Source organism: Mchenga conophoros, linkage group LG20 (assembly GCF_057382185.1).
Source record: "Mchenga conophoros isolate Kocher_MC1m ecotype Shallow Benthic linkage group LG20, M_conophoros_male_GT1.1, whole genome shotgun sequence".
Lineage (NCBI taxonomy): Eukaryota > Metazoa > Chordata > Actinopteri > Cichliformes > Cichlidae > Mchenga > Mchenga conophoros.
In genome coordinates, this window is record NC_140545.1 from 22,571,230 (window position 1) to 22,594,254 (window position 23,025).

General features: G+C 41.7%; 1 protein-coding gene across 1 annotated transcript; it reads right to left on the bottom strand.

Moving 5' to 3' along the window:
- Positions 1–392: 392 nt before the first annotated feature.
- Positions 393–22,077, bottom strand: rbm38 (RNA binding motif protein 38). The gene is made up of 4 exons (XM_085261235.1): positions 21,590–22,077; positions 20,014–20,137; positions 16,741–16,795; positions 393–1,913 (listed from the first exon to the last, which is right to left on the bottom strand). The coding sequence occupies exons 1-4, from the start codon at positions 21,809–21,811 to the stop codon at positions 1,562–1,564; spliced, it is 753 nt and encodes a 250-aa protein (XP_085117361.1). The 5' UTR covers positions 21,812–22,077; the 3' UTR covers positions 393–1,561.
- Positions 22,078–23,025: the final 948 nt, after the last annotated feature.

Sequence of the window (23,025 nt, forward strand, 5' to 3'; positions counted from 1 at the left end):
GCCACAGTTTGAGAACCACTGGTCTTTTGGATCATTAAACAAAACACATCAGTGCTGTGCAGTAAATATAAAGTAAATGCTTAGTTTAACACTGAGAACCAAAGAAGGAGAAAAAGGCAGGCTTTCTTGAGGCCAAATGTAGCTAAACAAGCAAGACATAATGTGTTGTTTAGTGGCTCTACTGGCTGTGATTGGCTGGTCAAGGTTGATGATTTTTCATTGTAAGAAAGGCAATTAACATATTTGTAAAATCTATTGCCTTCAGCGGGTTTCCAGTTCACCAGTGTAAAGCAGCTCAATGACATAATGAAATGTAAATTTTCCATGCTGCTGGTGTATGTACTGTCCAGAAGTACTCAGATTTGACCTGCTTAAGAAAAAGATAGCACATCTCATTTAGAAATATTCATTTTATTTTTGCATATTTGTTTAAGATGTGATGTATGGCTTGTTTTAAGACTACTAAGATGATGCGGCGGCACCAGGAAACTGCAGTATCACGACTAAAGAATCTCTGATTTCTGCATTCGAGGAAAAAACAAAAACAAAGAAACAACTCTGATCAGTACAAGAGGCTAGAAAAGAAGCTCAGACCTGACACCAGCATATACTGCATTATACCGTATGTCTCTCACTCGCTGACACTCACAGAGACCAAACATGGACATACACACACTTTTGGACATCCACATCCAAATACATTTACCTGATCTGTATTGACACCTAAGTAACTGAATAAAGACCGACTCCGAGGATGCTTTTGCTGCAAAAGTTGAGAAAGCCTACAAAGCAGCTACAGGAACTTCATGTGATGGCTAATATGCTTGAAGTGTTAAGAAAGTCGATCTCAGAGTGACAATCTAGCAGTAGCATTACACAAAAATATTACACCAGTGTTGTCTACCTTATTAATGTTCCACCTCTGTCATTAATATTGCATATTCTGTGGTAATTACTACATAACAAATTGCCAGCAGTGGAGAAAACGAACAAAAGGGAACACAATAAACATTTTGTTTGTTTCACATGTGAGACTAATAAAAATGACAAAATGAACTAAGTACAGAGACAGATCTCTAAGGCCATAGACAGAAAGTTAACCTTGAAGAGGAGGTAATTGGAGCTGTGTTTCTGAAGGAGGAACTGACTCCCAGCTTGGCTAGAGCCCAGCATTCAGCTCAGTACCTTTGGAAAAACTGCAGCCACAGCATCATGTCAAACATATTTTCTCGTTGTCTTTACCCCGAAGTCAGACTGCCTCCGAACTCAGCAGCAAGAGAAACATCCAGAAAATTACCAGTCGTCTAATTCCAGTCTCTGAGTGCTGCCACTGATGAAAAACATTCAGAGTGTATGCTGATGACAATAGTAATAGAACGTTTTCTTTAACTATTACAACAACAATAATAATAAAAAAACAGGAACTAGAGTGCTCTTGAGAAGCCCTTTTGATTATATCACACTCTCTTCCACTTCTAGTCTCATCCTGATGATGTCACGAGTCAACAGTCACGCTGTTTCGAATCATCAAGTCAGCAGCTGCAGCCATGCTCAGAGCTGCTCACTGCATGCGGTCTGGCTGGTGCAGAGGGTAGTGGAGGAAGGCCTGCGGTGCAGCAGACACAGCAGTGAGTGCAGCTAGGGGAGGATGGATGGCAGCCGGAGGGGTTGGTGATGCTGTGATAGTGGGCGCTGGCGTACTGGGGGAGAAGGTGTAGCTGAGGTAGCCAGCGGAGGGTGACGGCGATGGGGTGTAGGGGTACTGCTCCAGTCCTGTGGAGGCATAGGGCGTGTAGGCGGGGCTGTAGTCTAGGTAAGGGGAGGTGAGAGCCGCTGCTGTCGGGCTGAGGTGAGAATGGAGCAGCAGGCTGGGCTGGAGGAACGTCTGGGGGTAGACGTACTGCTGAGTGAGCCTGGAGGGACACAGAAACACATGTTTGGTTAGCAAATATTAAGTAATTCATTATCTGGTTTTTACAAAACGGTAATTAAATTACTAATTATTGCAACTCTATTACCATTTCAATTATTTATCATATAAATATTAATTTTTTAGTCAAGAAATCAATTACCATATTGTTCTATAGTAAAAACAGAAATATACACTTAATATGCTTAACACTAAAGCACACATAATAAAATAAACGTGGGACTTCTCGTTTTTAATGTGTTTATATATAAACATATAATATGTTACACACATTTTCTCATGATCTTTCAGTAAATTCTTTAAACTCAATCACTGAAATCATTAAAAAAATTACACTGACTGAAGCACAACTGTTACAAGGATAGGTCTGTAGGACTTTGTTGAAAATTGTCATATCATTTGTAAATGTAACTGATGAGTCTTTATTTATTGTTTCATTATCGTTTATTGTTAAGATCACTCATACCTGTTTAACAGCATCTTTTGGGGTTTAAGAGTTTTGGGGAACTCTTTGGGAGTCATGTGAAAAAGCAAGTTTTTATGGAATTTTGCAGCCTTACTGCTTTCATAGTAGATAAGAGGGAGAGTATGTGCCAGGTGCGTGTAATTAAGTGCATTTGATCAATAAATCAATCATCAATAAATGTGAGAAACTCTTAAAAAGCAGAATTTTGGGTAGTTTGCTAGTCTGCAGCATTCAGCTGTATGTCAACCAAATGCCACAATCTTCCCAGGAGTGGATGTCCCATCAAATTCACTCCAAAGTCTGACGATACAGTGCAGTCAGTCAGGCTCTACAGGCATCGGTTAGCATGTTAAATGTTAAATGTTAAAGTTAATGATAGCACAATCAGATAAAGACTGAATAAGTATTATTTGTTTGACTGACTCTGCCAAGAGAAAGCCTCTTCTCCCCATAAAGTACACGGCAGCAAAGTTGCTTCTGAACAAAGCAGAAGAGTTTTGGAAAGACAAGACCAAAGTGAAGATGTTTGGCCATAATGCACACCACCATATTTGAAGCAAACCAAACACAGCATATCAGCACCGCCCTGTGTTCATATCAACACCTCATTTCAACTGTCAAGCACACCACGGTGGTGGTGGGGGTGATGGTTTGGGTTGTTTGCACTCACAGCACCTGTACACCACGTTGTCATTGAGTCGAACACGATCTCTTCTGTATACCGAAGTATTCTAGACTCAAATGTAGGATCATCTGCCTGAAAGCTAAAGCTTGGTCCAAATTGGGTCATACAACAGGACAATGATCCCAAACACTGGCAAATCTACAACAGCATGGCTGAAAAAGAAAAGAATCAATGGCCCAGTGAAAGCTCATATCTCAGCCTGGTTTCCTCTGTACGCCACAGTAGGTGCTAGAAAAGAAACTTAAATGACATTTTAAGAACTATTGTCCTCAGTTTCTGCGTTGGAAATTATAATTATTTCGGCTTCTACTGTAAATCAGTTGATATTAGCATGTTAGCATGCTAAAATGCTAAACCTTGCTAATGCTAAAAATTAAATAATCCAGCATGTTTTTCATTGCTACTGTAAATACATTAGCATCACGTACTACAAACACATGCTAACTTATGTAATTTGTATGCAAGTCAGTGTGTGGTCTGACATGTAGCTTTGCTTGGCGTTAAGTCTTATTTATTATATCTTTTTAAATGTATATCCTACAAGTTGCACTTGATGTTAGTGCAGATGTCTCAAATTAGCCTATAACGTTATAGTTTCTGGGTCTTTTCTGCCAATTTTAAAACCTTTTTTCATGCAACAAACAAACAAACATACAAATAACCAAAAAAACCATTAAGATATAGAGAAAAACAATAAAAATAATGTAGGTCAGTACATGTTTTGTATGGGCAGAGTGGTTAGCAAAGACAAAAGATGAAGCTGAAATTCCTCTTGAGACTTAAAAGATTGTCGTAAAAATCACACACACAGGCCTGACAACATCCATTTCTGTCTGAATATCCAATGGCAACATCAGGGAAATATGTGTGCAGAGCTGCCACTCTGTATATCACTGAGAGGTCTGATTTTTAAAGCGATGGTAATACGAGATGCTCTACGTTCACAGTTTCTTTAGCAAATGCTCATTTTCTCTATACCCCAAATACTGAGTCCTACAAAAGGTTCTCCTCCTCCTTAAAAAGCAATTATCAGTTCTGCTCCCTTAAAATAGATCGCCTCCCTTGTGTTTAAGTTTAATTAGCACACTGCCTGAAAAAGGTTTAAAAAAAAAAAAAAAGACGCTTTGATCCTAATGAAACATTTAGGTAAGAAACACTAAATTGCAATAAACTATTCTTATCGGGATTGGCTTATGTTTCAAAAAATCTGTTTTGCTTCCAAAATATGATTTCTGGATTTGACACCTGTGCACACACACACACACACACACACACACACACACACACACACACACACAAGCTGCCACGATAGATGCATGGTATGAGATTGTCTGCACTTGGAGCCACAACAATAATGAGAGAAAAAAGCGCTCCACTGTCCTCTTGTATTCAATCATGTCCTTGCCTGAGGCTGCCCACTTAACCTGAACATCCTCAGTTACATCTGGCAAAAGCAACAGCGATCATATCAAAGGAACTAGGTTATGCTACGCTGCTTAAGTAAAAACAACAGAACATGACAGTGTTTAACACTACAGCCTGCAGTCAGAGTCATTAACCTGACAGTAACCTTGTCACTGCGTCTGAGCAGGTGATCGGAGCAGTGAGAGGCGGTCTGCCGCTGCTCCTGCTTACCCCTAAACAGAGAGAGCGAGCAGGGATCAGGTGTGATTACACAACAAACACTGAGTCTGCACACAGCCACTGTGCTGTATACACAACACACAGACACACGCCAGTATGTGCAGGATAGCTGCCAGTATAAATACAGCATCCATATATTCATTTTAAGCATTAATCAAATTGAACTCTTCTTTTGAACTTATTTTAACTTATCGTGCCCTCTGATTGGTCACGCTAAACAAAATCCACAAACCTGTTTCCCCCTCATCACCAGAGCTCTAATGCTAGATAGCTGCAGGCTTAGTCTGATTGGCTGGTGTAGGCAATAGAAAGAAAATTTGATATTTTTTTTTCAACTACTGCTGATTCATGATTTCTGAAAGTTGTTTTTGTTTTTTATTTAACTAGTTGTGCGGCTGAACTGGACAAAAGGACCAAAAGAAAAACGATGGGTAAATAAAATACCACTAAAATACCACTAAAGGCAGTATAAGTGAAACTGATTCTGAGGTCTGTAATTCAGTTGCTTCTTGAGACTACGAGACTGTCCATGACCATTTTCATGGTTTTGGATTTGTTAGTTTTCCATCCTTCCCTCCCTTATTATTAGTCTCATCTGCGCTGTCTTTCACGGGTATTTCAAATTAACCAGCCACCCTCTTCAGTGTATATCCTTCCTGTGTTCCACCTGTGGCTTTTCAGATTTCCTGTGGGGTTTTGGGTTGTTTTTTTCTTTTCTTGTGTTCATTGGTACTTTCCCACAGATGACCTTTTGCCAGTTTTTGGACCTTGCCTTCGCTGTTTGTCCTCACTGGCAGCCTTTAAGTTTAAGGCCACTGCCTGTTTTTGAAGTTGGTCTTTTGGCTTTTATTCCTGCTTCCTGGTGTCATGCATACACAGGCACTGTTAAAACATTAACCACAAAAATGTGGGATATTTTCTTATCAGGTGTATTTATAAATTGCAAATATGTGACTCCTCTACTCTGTTGCTTCTTTAAAACCCCTGAAAACCATTCCTTTTCTTCTATAATATTAAAAACTCATTACTAAATTAAAAAGAAAAAAATGAGTTTATAATTTATTAAATATCATTAAAGTTTGATTTGAGTCTTACAAAATTCTGATTTGGTAACTTTTTACAAACTTTACTCAATTTTTAAAAAAAAAGGAAGGAAGGAAGGGCCAACAAAATTGCTGAAGTTCTGGCTGGCACGACGAAGATCATCATCTGCACGGTTTCAACAACATATAAAGTCAAAACAAAGCTGAAGCTAGCAGCATCCTGCCTCCTCGACCCCTCTCTATCCCATCTCGTATCCCCCCGGAGCAGAAGTGCAGTGTCATTCCCACGGCTGTGTGCCGCTGCCTGCCTGCACCGGCCTGACTGATCCAATGTGACAGTGGCATCGTACGAGTGGGAGCTGTGCCTCGCCTCTCTTCTCCCCGTGCCTGGCATCATCGCATCACTGTCAAACACACATTTATACATGCGCACAAACACGCACAAACTCAAAGGGGACGTAGACAGGCACGCAAACTCTAAATTACAGCGCGCACATTGAATCACACAGTCGAATACGCCACATCCCGAAGAAGTGAACACGCAGGAAACGTAATATATGCACACACTTAACAGGTTGTGTGTAGTTAGTTAAGCAGCTTAGAAGAGTGTGTGTGTCGTGGGGGGAGGGGGGGGGGGGGGGTTCAAGCATGGCAGGACTAATTGGCGCAGCTGCATGGGTGTGCACTCACTAACAGACCCATGAGAGCAGAATAACCTCCACCGACTCTGCTCTCCCTCCCCTCTCTGGGTTCGCTCCCTCACAGCCATCTTCCACGTCTGCACTCCCCCTCGCTGTCCTTTCTCAAAACCAGGCAGCGCCATGAAAGAGAGAGGATGCACTGACCAAAGAGAATAAAAACCCAAACATCCATAAAGGGGTTTATTTGTTTTTTGAGGGGTTTTTTTGTTGTTGCTGAGGTTCAAGGTCGGGACTCCTTAGACGAGGAACGAGCGATGCTGAGAGGTGAAGGATCAGCCATCATATCCCTCATGCCTTAGGACAGCCTCGCTTATAATAGTACAGATGAGAGAAGTGAGGAGAGTGAGTCAGTCAAAGACACAAACACACACTCATGGAGAGACACACGCATGACCCTCCGTCCTCTGTCGATAAACACACACGCAGCTCGAGGGGGGGTGAGTGATAGAAAGGCCAACATCAGCGCCGGACACTCAGCTCACATGTCAGCAAGCAAGACATTTAAATCTGATTCATTCAAATAAGGCTGACACGGAGAAGAAAATGTCAATAAAAGGAAACGTCTCCTGACTTCAACCCATCTCATGCCTGAGTTTTAATCCTGCACATGTCAGTCTAATGAACGCCATCTCACTTCCATCTGACGTTCACTTGTTGCACGAATAAAAAAACATTCAAAATATCCTGTTCCGGACCTGCATTTATATACTTTAACGGCTTTAACTTTTTCCAGGTTTAAAGCTTTCATTTGAAGTTATTTGTCAGCTTCCTAATGACATCAAATATAATCATCAAGTAAATAAGGAGCGTTCAGCTTTTGATTTCAAGATTTCAAAGGATGTTACATCAGTTTTTTTTTGCCTTCAAGCCATGGCTTCTTTCAAAGTAAGCCCAAATTCATCCATAAAGAAAAGAAAATGTTCAGAACTGTCAAAATGATGTAAAAATTTTACTTCAAACACACATCCAATGAATTGTTCAGAATTTTAATGTGAATGTACCCATTTGTAAGGGTTATAAAGAAGATATCGAAGATATTTAACTCAAAATACATGTTTATAACTTTTCCTTTATAGATTACTCTGTGTTGATACATGTAGCTGGTTCTCAGTGTAATACTGAGAAAACCTGTTATGAATGAAACTGCTCGCTGTTAAGTTATGTGTAGTCCCTAATCTTGCTTCCTCAGGCCAGTGTCTGCAGATGTGTGCACATAAAGTGATTGACATTCATCATGTTGATAAATGAGAGAGTACAGACCATTTGTGGTTGCTCTCTAATGTTGACACAGAGCTAAAATGAACTGTGGAGACACACTTAAGCAACTGTTGACAATCATATTCAGGTAGGCCGTGGAAGTAAAGCTTTTAACCTATGTGGCCGATGTGTGCCGAGAAAAAATCCCCAGCAGCAGCAGCCTGAACCGTTGATACAAGGCAGCATGGATCCATGACTCTACCTTCTGAATGTGACAGCAGAAACTGAGATTCATCAGACGAGGAAGCATTTTTTCCATTCTAGCTGACAGGAGCGGCACATGGTATGGTCTTCTGCAGCTTCATGTGCAGTTCACTCAAGAGATGGTCTTCTGCACACTTTGGTTACAGTGCTTGTTTATTTGAGTTACTGTCCAGAGATGTGGCCATTTTCCTCTGACATCTAGCATCAACAAGGGATTTTTTAGCTGGAGAACTGCCGCTCACTGGATATTTTCTCTTTTTCAGAAAAACCTAAAGATGTTTGTGTAGGAAAATACCCGCAGACCAGCAGTTTGTGAAATACTCAGACCATCCTGTCTGTCGCCAACAACCTTTGTCATTCTGATGCTCAGATTGAACTTGAGCATGTCGTCTCTTCATAGCCGCATGGCTAAATGCACTGAGCACATGATTGGCTGATTAGATATTTGCGTTAATGAGCAGTTAAATGGGTATACCTAATGAAGTGAGCGTATTTTGAATATTTTAAATAGTTGTTTATAGCAGCTGGAGCTTCACAACCATAATTGGGAACTTCACTGAGAACAACGTTTGCTATTTTTCTGCTTTTTCTGCTCTGATTAAGACTTAAACCAATAGTTATTTTCATCAATTTCCTAGAATAACGTTCTGGGTGAGTACAATCCCCATTAAAGTCTTCACAGTGGTTTGTTTTAAATTGTTTGCATGTTCAGTTTACCCCTATGTAAACCACAGAGAAGCAGCAAATCCTCACAACTAAGTGGAAGTAATTTACAATGAATCAATATCAGTGGATGGCTAATCAGTTAATTGTCTGACGGTGGCAGCTGTAGCTCTGAGCAGTCATAGGATTACTTTACATGATGCAAACACAAGACATGCCTTTCTCTTGTCACATTTCTGGCAGGTTGGCAGGTTTTTGCTGTGAAGCGCCTGCAGGAACACAGAAGTGTTGATTTAGCCTGAAATGCGAAGTCACTGCTCATTAAAAACTGGCCTCGATCTATATTTTATGCACTTTATTTGTCAGCATCAAGGCATCAGTGGGAGACAGAGGATGGGAAGATGGCTTTAGTACTTAAATGCACATCAGAAGAAAAAAAAACATAACCCGATGTGGAAGAAGTGGAAAAAGATGCAATCAGAGATCAAAATGTGTCATCTTTTAACAGACAACTGTGCTCTGTGTGCTCTGAAAAGCTTGCAACACCATCTCTTTACATTTTTTGTTAAATGAGGCTTTTCATCCAACAGAGGTGTCGCTCCTAATTGGGTCCCTGGGTAAGAAAAATATCCACCTGAGGGTTCGCCGTCTACCTAAACCCCCCTTCAGAGAAAGAGTGATGACTGCAGACTGAGAGGAAAGAGAAAGAAGGATTATTTAAAGGGGGAAGAAGACAAGAGGAAGAATGGGAAAAGAAAATCAGACAGGGAGAGATACGGAGTTACGGATGTGAACATATTAAACAAGTCGACACGTTGGCGCCCGCTGAGGCCGTTCACTGATTTCCTGATGTTTCATTGAGGAGCGTTTTATAATAAACGCACATCACACGACCCTGAAGCTTCACTGAACCCAGCCACAACTTCATCCACCCACAGGTGTGCTTTAAGTCTATCACCCCCTCCTCCCATCCTCTACTGCTCTGTTCCACTGCTTCAACAGGAAGTCCCCCCTCCCTTCCCCCACGCCTCCACCTTAAATAGACTCACCGCACATCCATCTCCCTCACCCTCCTTTATTTTCACTTAAAAGAAATTAAAGAGCAGAAAAAAAAAGAATCTCACTTCTGCCAAGCAACCGCATCGATGTTGCTGCAGCTTCTGGGTGCTGAAGGCAGACAGCAGGCGGCTATGGGCGACAGACGCCTGCCCTCCTCCCTCATATGAGAACATGCTCCCCCACAGCCCTCCACCCTAACTCAGCTGTACCTCAAAGCCACATTTGGCATCAGTCTGTCCTCTGTCCTCTAAAAACTTAAAGCAAATATGCCAAAGCAGCAGACAGCGAGTTGCGCTTTGTTTGAGTTTATTTTTGATATTTGCTGTTTACTGTGTGAGTTTGTGTGAGCAGACAAAGGAAGAAAGCCCACTGGGAGCCCCACAGTGATGATGGTGAAGTGGGAACAGGGGGCAGCAAAAGGCATGGGGATATATTTAGACGAATCTTATGTCTAGTAGTTTGACGTTTGGGAAAAACATGTTTGTTTGCTTTTCTCGCACTGAGTTAGATGAGAAGAATTTCATATCTGTCCCTTAAATATGAAATGACGGCCAGCCGCTGATTAACTTTAAAATTCACCCACTAGCTCCTCTAAAGCTCGTAATTATCATGCTAGAACTTGTTTAAGTTACTGCTCTGAGCCAAGAAATAGTCTGATTTGAAACACACCTGGTAGGTTTTTATCACTGGAAGGGAGCTGTCATTCTGGCACATAGATCCTTGTTTTTGCTTTTACAGAATTTTTAATTAGTGACATTTAAAAGTGCTTATAGGTGGACTTTGTTGACAAACCCCCACTTACCACTTAAAATGATAAGAATAACCTTTCTGCTAAAGGAATATGCATAATTTCTTATCACTGAAGCCTCCTTGACTCACTGGTTATTTGTTTTAATAAATCACAATAATTCACCATTTTTTTCAAATTCTAATGAAAGTGCATTCAAAAATAAATTATAAACTACATTTTATCACAATTACAATCAAAGTTGGAGCAGATTTGTCTGTTGCACAAGCATGAGCGCAAAACATTTGAAAATCTTCTATTGTCCAATTTTGGTGAATTGTGGTCTCAGTTTCCAGTTCTTAGCTGATGAGCTAGCTGACTTGGTGATATGCATTTAAAGATTCTCTCCTGCCTTCCCATCAGCTTGAAGCTGTCTGGCCATTCTCCTCTGACCTCTTTCATCAACACGACATTTTCACCCAGAGAACTGGTGCTCACTGGATATATTTTCTCTTTTTTTGGACCATTCTCTGTAAACCCTGGAGATGTTTGTGTGGTAAAATCCCAGCAGATCAGCAGTTTCTGAAATACTCAGAGCAGCCTGTCTGACACCAACCAATATGCCACGTTCAAAGTCACTTAAATAACCTTTGTTTTTTTCTCATTTTGATCCGATGTTTGAACTTCAAGCAGCTTGTCTTGTCCATGTCTACTTGCCTCAATGCACCGATTCGCTGCCATATGATTGGCTGATTATCAACTAGTTGAATGGGTGGAACTAACAAAGTGTATATTTGCATACACAAATGCAAAAATGCAGAATAAAAAAAGAAACTGTGACAACGGCAACATCTTACACACACAAAAAAGATCCCAATCAGTTCAATAAATTTAAATATGAAGATCATTAGTTAGGGAAAACAAGTCCTAGATTTATAATCAGAGAGAAAAGACACCCTCAGTTAAAGTGAAAAACGGTGAATGCCCAACTATCTTGTGATTAAAGACTGGAAAAGCTACTGTTCTTTCTCAACAGCATGACCCTGTTTAAACTTTGGACTATTTCTTTTAGTTGAGCCTAAAATAAAAGTCCTTCATGCAGCCAAGAAATGTTTGAAACTGACTGCAGTCATACTGATCATGTCACAGACACATCGAGCCTCGGAGCACAGAGATCTGAGCTGGGACAGATGTGCCCTTTGCACGTAAGAAACTGAAAAATCTAGACATTACTCAGGCTGCAAGGTTTATTTATCCCCAGTTTAAACATGTAATTTCTGTCAAAACTGCTCTCCAGATTAAACAACTTCTCTCACATTTGTTTAAAGAGTCAATATTAGCTCAAGTCTCCTTCTGTCTGCTTGTTTCACTGTGGTGGATTCAGAACAGTAGCAGTGGTATCCTACATTCATCAGAACGCCCTCCTCAAACAGCAGATTTGATTTCTTATCTGCACCAAAGAGATAAAAATCGACGTTAGCGGTAATAGCAGTAATTCAAAAATAGACAGTTTCCTGTTGAGAAAAAGGCAGTAACCTGCAGCTGTGGTGCACTGAGACCTCCTGAGGTTAACGCTGTGGCAGACACTGGTATTGCTTCTTCTTTTGCAACAGATTTTTCCCTAAACACACCCTCGAACAATGAAACTCAACTTTGTTTACAGTGTTGGAGAGGAAAAAACAGAGGGGAATGCTCAAAACAAATGTATTTGTTTCACTTTTTTTCAGCACTGACATGCACACAGTTGTTGCACACATGAGATTAAAAAAACCTGCGTGGTTGAAATCAAAGCAGAACAGGCTGAGATATCTTAAACCAAACCAACAATATTAGTCAGAAATTAGTCATCTTTGTCAGCTATGACACAAAAACAGCCCAGCATTTGCTAGTTTCAGTTCTCAATTGTGACAATTTGCTTTTTTTTTTTTTTAATAGCAACTCTTCAAAATAAAAGCCCACTCAGTAGTTTTCATTGATCTGATGTTTGGTAAGCTGGAGTATCATCCGGTCGTCGGTTTGAGTATGCCCTCATTCAAATCTAATGCTTTAAATAGAAAAAAACTATAAAATATAAGCGGCTCATAGCAGGTCTTAAAATTAGTAAATACAATCTAAGATTAACTGTAAAATATTAAATATTAAACTGCTATTATATGACATAATGTGAAAAACTAAGTACACCCTTACTGGTTTCATAGCAATTACAAGACGGACGTAAGAGCGGCTTAACAATTTGACAGTCTGGAGTGTTCAGATGTGCGTTAACACAATGCCAAGGAGTAAAGGCATCATCAGTGATCTTAAAGAAGCAGTTGTTGCTGCCCTCTAAAAGTCCATCATTCTACAGCGGAAAAGATTATTCACAAGTGGCAAACATTCAAGGCTGCTGCCAGTTTTCCAGGGTCTGGACATTCCAGCAAATTCGCCATCTCTATTAAAGCAAAGGTTTAGGCAATTTGCTGGTCTGGAGCATTCAGATGTGTGTTAACATAATGTGCCAATAATCTTCCCAGGAGTGAACGTAACAACAAATCCAACTGTGAAATGCTCAGAGAAACTGCAAAAAAACTAAGATTTACATCTCAGACTCTACATGCCTCAGTCATGCCTGGCGAAAGTCCATTTTCTCTATATAGAATCTGGCAACACAGCTTAGGTTTTCAAAGTTGAATCGGAAAACAACACAATAGGAACAATGTCCTTTGAACAGACGAGACCAAAGATGCCATGATGCACACTGTCACATTTAGAGACCGGGGGGGATCTTGGCTTGTTATGCAGCCACAGGACTTGTGAACATTTCAGCCACCTTTCAGTTGACCATGAACTCTTGTATGGTATTCTAGAGTCAAACGTGAGGGGATCTGTTCAACACCTAAACATTGGTCTGTGTGATGGCGACAGGAAAATGATCCCAAACACACCAAAAACTCTAGAATAGCCCAGTCAAAGTCTGCAAATCTCCATAAAGTGATGCAACAGACAGTTATGCTGATAAAGGTGGCTCTATCTATTTAATCATGGAGTGCTTTGTTTGTTTTTCACACACTGCTTCTGCATTTTTGGTTTAGTTTGTGTTGAATAAATAATGACACAATCTAGTATGACATGTTGTTGTTCTTCACAGGCTGCACTTACCTAATTTTAAGAGATGCCAAGGGCCAGATGATGTTTTATGTCCTGATATGTAAGATGACTTTACCTTGACTGTGTTTTAGAATTTTACACTACAGTGTGAAATAAAAAGTATAATTCGATAATTAGGTTTAAAATTACCTGTTGGTGGATTTTGTTAACAGACCAAACAAATGTGCTTTTTAATCCAATGTTTCAGTTCATACTGACAGAAAACAGAAAGTGTTCTTGCTTCACCTCATATGTCTCATTTATTTTCTTCACAGATGTCCCAATAGTTTCTCAGCAAATTAAACCGCCACCTGCAAAACACACACGCTGCCTGAATTTGGAGGTGTTTTAACCCTAACAAACAAAGTGCCACCTGTGGTTTGTGTTTGCCTTTGGGCTGTGCCAGGTGATGTTTTCAGCTGTTTTTCTTCAGTCTGAGGTGTCAAACTGTGACTCTTCCTGCAAGCAGAGATTAACAAAAGACTCCCTCTGCGTCAAATCTCCTCTCGCACTCTGGGAGACTTTCTATCAACCCCTCATCACTCATTCATAGACTCATCTGGGTCAGCCTCAATTCCCTCATCACTCATTCAGAAATTGAGGACTGCAATATTAATAGCACTCAGAACAGTTGAGGTTTTTAATGGACTTTTCTGTAGCCGCAGGATCGGAACTTGTCAGCCTTCAGAAAATCAGAGCGAAGAGATCATTTCCAAAACGCTACATCCTGTAAATTCCTTAAAATACCTCTAAAATATAGAAGATCCCATCGCTAAAACTTCAGATTTCTGACAGCCAAAGACCAAAATAGCAGCTATTTGATTTTGAAATGAAGCTCAAAAAGTCAATAGCAGCGCCAGACACACAAAACAAAATCAACAACTGTGACAGTTGGTAACATCTTCTCCTAAGATCACCTCCTCACCGGCGATACACCAAACATCTGAGTCAAGACTAAGTAGGTGTTGACAGAAGAAGAAGAAGAGTCATCCATCCAGTCATCAACAACAACACATCAGCTGGGTTCAACCTGCACCGTCTCTCTACTGTCTGCAGCAGTCTATGATATGTGTCACCCCCCTTGTTTTACTCAGGAACTGAGTCATTAAGATTTCCTTTCTTGTTCACACTGAAACTCTGGGACACTGAATGAGAACGTCTGTCACCCGTGAATTACACAAACCCAGAAAGGTTTGATTCTTTCCAAGAAACCAGCACCAGCTCACCAGCACGATACATCTGTTGCCATTCATCTCTTTAGTAATTTGGCATTAAATCCTTTGTACTCTGATACATGAGATATTGACATACACCGTGACGTTGGAAACCAGTTGCAAAACAGGCCTTTTTCCTGACTTAGTGAAAGTGTACAATATTTCATAAGAAACACCACCTCTGATCAGGTGCAGGGCTGAAGCATCAGTGTGCAAACATCCACACAGATTATAAACTACTTAAAGGGAAATTAAAGTGAAACCGAGTGTTAAAAATACTTAAAAGTGTTTAGTGCAGCTGCTGGCTGTACTTATCATACTGTATTTTCCCCATCTTTTTAACGCTTCTCCTATTCCTGTCCTGGGGTAGCATGTTTGTGTTGGTTAAAAACTCTTTCAGTAGGCAAATACCTAAATGGACACAATTGCAGTGGCATCATTTAATCATTATTTGCAAGATGTGTGAATTTTGAGAGAGTAATCTTGTCAAACATGGAAAGTTCTGTAATAATGTTTGCAGCGTTTGATTATGGTAGTTGCGCTAACTGTTGCATGTTATCTAGGGTTGTGCCACAGCGTACCATCCACAATAATTCCAGCACAATGTTTCAGCATAAAAAGTGTCATCTCATGATACCAATGGTATAGCAATGCCATAGATTAAACATCCCTAACACGCACAAAAGCAAAGCCCAGACATGTCTGAGAGGGAGAGCAGGAGTGCTTAAAAAGGGAGCTACCTAAATTTTTGGAAGTGGAAGGTGGAAGTGGAAACAGCAAACTTGTTTCAACATTTGAGGCAAACGTAAACCATTAAATAAAACCAGATTATGAAGGGCTAGGGTTATGAGGACATGTTAGCGGTTTGTGTTGTGCAAGCCAAAAGTAAACAACTCAACCGAGCATCGCTGGAGCGCTTGCTAGCTTCACTCCATATGACAGGAAGACCAAATAGTGTTGAGCAGTTGTGTTACACTTAAAACTTCAGGGAAAACACTGCCTAGGCTACATTTGTGCTTACATTTGACTCACGCTGTGTCACTGGCTATTTTATTGTGTCACTACTATTGCGCTATAATGCTGCTGTCTTGTCACCTTGTGGCAATAAATTCACACTTCAAATAAAGGCAGTCTGTCATCAGCGTCAGAATCACGGTGGAAAAAAGGGATGCAAACTGCCCTTCATGTTGTTTGCAGTAATAAATGCTGCTGCCTACAAGCTTGCTGTATTAAATAGACACCAAATAACATAACAACACATAAAATATCTCTGCCTCCATTAACTAGAAGGCACTGGTGTTGCTATATGTAGTGATGACAGACACTTGCCTTTCTCCTACATCGAGGGTCAGCATAACAACCAAGATTAAACTTTTATTGATTGTTATGGGTATCCATATACACAGCTAACTGCAGTGAGCACAGTAAACATGTTAGCACCTGCATGTTTATAGACTCTTGTTTTTCCGGTTTCCTGCCACAGTCTCCATCTTGCAGCCAGTTGGGATCATGTTCAGGGTTTTTAAAGGGTGTTAAAAACACCACTTTCTATTACACAACTACACAGTGACTCATGAGTGGCACTACGGTGATGCAATGAGACCTCTGTGTGCACAAATGTGGGGAAGCGTGTGTGTGTGTGTGTGTGGAAGTGGGAGAAAAAGAAGGGATGGGGGAAGTTTGACTAAAAAGCTTGTTGCCTCAGTGAAGCCCAACTCATGCATGAGTGAAATTCGGAATTGAGCTTCTCATGGGTTTAATGGACCAGAAAGAGAGAGAGAGACAACAGAAGACATCAAAAGCCAGTGCACCGATATAGAAACGGGCACAGGGTCGAATACATTCTGGAGGCGCTGCAGAGTGCCAGCGACTACCGAGACCCAAGTGCAGAAAAGGAGCGAGTGCTCACAAATGTCAAGGGCGGAGGAGTGAAATGTATTGTGTTGAGGAGGAGGAGGCAGGTAAGAGAGAGTGAGAGAGAGAGTGTTGGAAACAGTGGTATTGATTCTTCCCCGTCTTACCCATACTGCCTCTGAGCCCACGTAGGATGGACTTGCTGAACTCCAACAGAAAGACCTGCAGACAGAGACAAAGACAAAGAGGGAGGCAGCAGTAAGGCGGGATATTTTAGCTACTGGCTATACAAACAACAGAAGAGACGGGCAGACAAGGACAGAGCTGCTCTCTCCCTCTCTGTCTGTTTTTTTCTCTCTCAGAGGTTAGCATGTATACGGGAGTATCACAGACCGACTGTTATTCCCCCAGCATACACACTCATACAAATAATGATGCACTCTATTGCTCACAAACATCTGTGACCTCCCTGCCTCCAGACTTCATCGGGAATCAGCTGAGACTGAGTAAGAAAGGAGAAATGTATCCTCCTCCTCCTCCTCTCTGCACCTCCTCTGACTTCATCTTTACATTCCTGCAGCTATTTATTCCTTCCCATTCCTCGTTTTTACTGTACTGACATGACTTCATCAGCCCTCCTCCTTCGCCAGGACAAAGAGGAGACAGGCACACTGTTATTTGTTGCTCTTAACAGTCCCGTCCCCTTCTTGCTCTTTTTCGCCTTCTCCCCGCTCTCCTATTCTCTCGCTACTCTCGCACACAATAACAAAATACCAAGCGCTGCCATCTCCCATCAGCTGCATGCTTGGGGAGTTGCGTCGCAGCCCTCGCCCAGAAATAAGGACACACAGTCAGTTGTTGTTGGCACCGCTGTTTGTCAATCACACCTACACTCTATGGCATTTCAGCCAGCACGCTTTAAACGGAGTAGTGAGGGAGAGCTGCTGTCAAGGTCTGGTGTGCACCCAGATGTTGAAGGGGAAGCACAAAACATGTGCGGTGGTGGTTATCTCTGAAAAAGCCCAGCAGCGCAAAAGCTTGTGCGTAAACTCAAGCACACAAGGAGCGAATGTATGGTGGGAATAAGCAGCTGGCTGGGGCGACGAGCATGCCAGTGGTCGTCCATGATTTATCCAACTAATGTCACATTTAAGCATATATTTATATTTTTTGTGATTTCTCTTGTCCTCCACAAAGCTCTGGGTCAACATCCCTTTCAGTAAAATGTAAATATGTAGAGATTTGAAGCCTGCTTGAGAGCATTTGCTGCCTTTGTTCATTCAACAACGTAGAAGGCCTTTAGCTGGTTAGAAGCACACTTACTGTAAATCAGTCTGATCCTATTCAGAATGTGCTGTTTACATGGGACACAAGAAGACTTCATATTTCAACAGTATCCAGATTTTTGATTGTCTACCTGCAGCTTTTTTACATTTCACACGACAAACAGTGTGCTGGATTCAGTTTCTCAGTAAAGGAAACTAAAAGTAACAGTACACTTTAAGGCTTACAATATTCTGCTTCCTTTATACTTCCCTATTATGTTTTTTTATTTTAATGTAGTTGCTAACTACAAGCTGTGACAGAATGAGGTAAAACCTGAATAACATGTTTATAACATGCAGTTTCCCAATCTGCCAACACGTACCCTGGACATGTGATCATAACCAGGGTCTTCATGCAAATAAGTGTTATTCCAAGCCTTCCGTGCAGACTATCACAGGCTGCGATATTCACCTTCATGATCTATCATATTCACATTATTCTTTCAGTAACGTCCGTGTTCGTCAACATCCACAGAACGGTGGCTTGTGAATGAATTTATTCAGCTGGCACCTGGTACCCAAGCATTGAGTGCCAGCTGCTTGTCTTCAGCTGGCACTCAAGGCTTCGACTGATAAACAGTGTCTGCTCTTGAAGTGATGCCCAATTTATGCTTCAGCGGGAAATCTAAGTCGTAACCTACGACGTAACCAAAACCTCCAACGTAGCCTGACGCGCACCTCCCGAGTAACATAACTACATGTCGTGTTGAATCAGCCCGCAGCTACTGTGATTGGCCTGTTCAGCATTGTAGACGCCTCCTGTAGATTTCTGGCTACTTTTTTCTCCAATTTTTGAAAGTTTTTATTCACTGAGAGAATAACAATCATCATCTCAGTATGAGAATTAATAACCACAGCGTTGGTATAAGGACTTACGAATGTTGGCAAATTCCTAGAGAAAGATTCCTGAAAGTAACAGAATGGATATGGGGGAACGTTTGTCTCTGGGAAAAAAACAAAAAAGAGCAGAGACTGCATATGAAACACCGTCAGCCACTTACATGGGCTTCAGAAAGGTTCCCCTGTGCTACTGTCACTGACTAATTCTGCCCCCACCCCCATATAATCTAGAAAACTAAGTATTTGTTGTGGCTTACTATACTGTAAATCTCAAACATGTTATCTCTTCCATGTTGAAGTCTTTAGAAGCCACTGCCTGTCAATTTGCTACATTATATCCCTTTTTTCCACTTATCCAATTCAAGGTCAAAGGCTGTAGGAGAGGGTACATCCGAGACAGGTCGCCAGTCTGTCACAGAGCCACCACAGGGTGACAGACAACCATTCACGCCTACGGTGAATCACCAATTAACCCAACATGCATATCTTTGTACTGTGGGAGGATGCTGGAGAACAGAGAGATCATGCAGGCCTCAGCAGGCTGGTTGCTATGAGGTGATGGTCTTCACCTACACGCGACCATACTGTCCTCAAATTACTAAATTATATTTTTTAAATAAGCCTAGTGATAGTGCACTGTGGAAACCTCATATACCTTATTTGGTGCCATAAATCCTTAAAAACATTCAAGAAGTTTTTAAGCCAGTAGTGAATCTCAGATGCGCAAATACAAGTGGTCCAAACTGCACTTCCACAAAGCAATATTTTCTACTTTTTTAAGCAGCAGCACTCAAAGTCATCCAGAGGTGCCAAATTTAAATCAACTAAGATTTTTGTTTCTCGTGGTTGCAGGACCCCTGCTCTAAATAAGCATTTTTTTAAACTTTTTGTGCCATTCCCAACTTGAAACGTCAAGAAAGTCACGTCTAACCTCCACAATTTTTATCAATCTTTACCAATAAAAAAGTATCGAATTAGAATTTCACACTGGCATCAGCAAATTAGTTTTTTGTTTTTTAAAAAATGTTAAAAAACACACTTATTCAAATGAGTTTCACTTCACGTTTTTTATTGGTTGTCCTTCCCCTGCCGGTGGTTGCATGCACCAGTTGTGGGAACCACTGCTCTAAATACTCACCAAACCACCAAAACCACTCACTTAAAGCTCACCTTTTCAAACCTTCAAATAGCATTTGATTAAAAAGAAGCTCGGTGCTACCTCTTGTTTGATGAGTTTTTGAAGAAAGAAAATAGACGCAGATTAACGATGCTTACTTGACTGTGAGCTGCGAGGTTTCGCCCCCAGGTACGCCAGGTTCACATTGGCCTTCCTGCCGTCGATGATGGGGTTTGCGTCTTTGCACGCACGCTCTGCCGCCCCCCTGTCCACCATGGTCACCTGTAGACAGCGTCACAGCATTGCACATTAAGACCACTCATGTAATCTCTTAAACCGACAAAACTGCAACGCATGAAAGCTTCTCTACAGTCTGGATGCCAGCATGAGCACTCGGATGAAGCAACACAGAGGGGTGACCCTGAGGATGCTTCTGTCCTCGTCTCCTTAATCTTTTTTTTCTTCCTTTTTTTGCAGGACAGGACACTGACTCCACTACATGAAAGGAGAAATGAGTGTGTTTTAAAGCTGCCAGTGGAGCTTCAGCTGTGTTGGTGTGGGTTGAAGTGTAGGAGGCAGACTTTTTTTCCTTCACCCTGGCCTGCCAAGGATGAAATGCTAGAATCTACCTTGAGGGACTGAGTTGAGGAGTGGGCAGAAAGAAACTGGGAAGGGGTGATACAGGTTAACACACACACACAGAGTGCAGTTACACCACAATGCAGAACCACAGCTGCAGGCTCCACTGCCAGTAAGTGGAACAGTGAAAGTAAAACAGCTATGCTTGCTTTCATTTTACAGCATCAGACTCTGGACTTTTATGCAAACATAAAGCAGTGAATGGTTTTTAGATCGCTGTGGTTCAAGAATTAAGACCTCTAAAGAGACGTCAAGTATGAAATGAGCACGCTGCTACCCAACTCTCAAAAAAGGGAGGGGGGGGAGCTCAACACATGGCTGCTTCAGCTGATCAGCTCATTGGCTGCGCAGTAGGTAGAGATAATCTGAAGTTCAATACACATTAACTCAAAGTCACTCAGACAAACAACCAAAACCCAACCTGGCAGAGGGGGGAAGGGCTGTGAGGGAGGAAGTCAACATGAAACTGCTGCAGCCTTATCTTGCAGAGCCAACTGACATGTCACACCTCCGAGTCCAGGGACCCCCGTCTCCCCACCCTACACACACACACACACTCTCACACACAAACACAAACACACAGACGACACAGACATCTGCCCACAGCTGCAGCAGCTTATTACCAACTCAAGTGTATCTGTGTGGGTGTGTGTGTCCTTGTTTTGTGTCTGTTCGAGCTTCCATTTGTACTTGGGGAGAGTGGAGATAATTGATGACACACTTATAAGTTATAACCTGCTTCTCATGCTTCTGGCATGTGACTGTCACCACCAGACACGCTGCACATGGCTCCTGCTTGAACAAAGTGGCAGTGTCTGCAGCGTGCAAGCCCGAGACACACACATTAAAAAAAGGTTCCGATGAAAAACATAAGAATAATGTAATTAACTATTAAGATAAAGTCACTTTAAACTGATTAGCAGCTACAACAGACGTGGGCTACTGTGCTTTAAGCGCCCTCCGTTTAATTAGATTGGAAGTTGCTGATAAAACCTTAATTAAACGCTCTTTTTTGCTTTGTTTATTCACTCTACATGCGTTGAGTTGCTCTCTGATTCTAGCAGAGAAAAGGCAGATGAACTTAGATTGACTCACAAAGCCGTATCCTCTGGATTTTCCCGTCTGTTTGTCCGTGATCACCACTGCCTCGTCGATGTCCCCGAAAGTCTCGAAATATTTCCGAAGTGAAGCGTCGTTGGTGTGATAAGGAAGCCCGCCGACGAAAATCTTGGTGTAAGTTGTGTCTTTTTCCATGGTGGGGTGCATTATCTCTAACGGAACCCCGACCAGCTGACCTAAAAACAGCGGTGAACTCATGCGGCTTGAAGATAAAGAAAAAAAAACGCAACACAAAGGAAAAAACAAAAAACACAACACGACAGTAGCGGAAACTTTACGCTCTGTGGTCACCGACAGCCTATAATAACGCCAACAGCGCGTCCATGGCTTGACTCGCAGCCCCCGGTTGCCTCACATATACCGCTTTTAGATGTGTACTTGTCTTGGACCCTCTTGTCTCCCGTCCCTGGAAAAAAAAGGCAAAGTCTCCAGGCTTGGACAGGCGGTTACATGCGCCCACTCTGTTTCTGGTCCAATAGACGAGCGGTGCGTCTTTTCCTATCCGCGCATCCCTCCTCCTGCTCCACCCTACCCCCTGCCGCCACACACACACACACACACACACACACACACACACACACACACACACACACACACACACACACACACACACACAGAGGAAACCCCCAACTTGGTCAGTGAAATGATGAAACGGAACAGCCGGATAATTTGGGGACCAAATGTCTCCAGGAAAAACCGGATCGTGTGCGCGCCTGAGAATGCGTTTGACTTGAAGCTTCGGAGAAAGTTGGTGCGAGGAAAACAGTGATGAGAATGACAATTAACCAAAAATACACATAAAACCGGCAGTTTGTAAAAAACTTTGGACTTTTTCGTATGGCAAGATTCCCACAGCATGGCTTTAAGGAAGAATTATTTTGAACTAAAGTTCGCAATTAAGGTTTTAACAAAACCAGCCTCCGCGAGTGAAGCAGCCAAAAATGGTGCTACTGTATAATTTACAAGAGATAAAATACTATTAAGGAAATTTGTTCTCGATTAAGCTAAAATATGCCAAGTTCCTCACCCACTACAAAAGCTCTAACTGTCCTGACTGTTTGAACCAAACTAACACTCCACAGAAGTGCTGGCGGCGCTGTGAAGCAATTCACTGCACCCAATAGTTCCCCATTCTGAGTAACTTCATTAACATGCATGCGCTGGAAGTCATCCCCTGGAAATCATTAACCGGTGGACGAAGTTTCATAAAGAGTAGAGGAGACCTTCACATCTCCAACCTGCTGATCACCCATTTCTCCAACTGAAACACTGCGTATTTATTTAACCCTCTGAGGTCTGAATCATCAGAAGTAGTATATTTTGCAGAAAGGCAAAAAGGACCTCGCTGTAAAAACTGTAAATATTCTATGGAGTTTTTAAGGAGTTAGAATGATTTTTTCCTTTGTTCATAG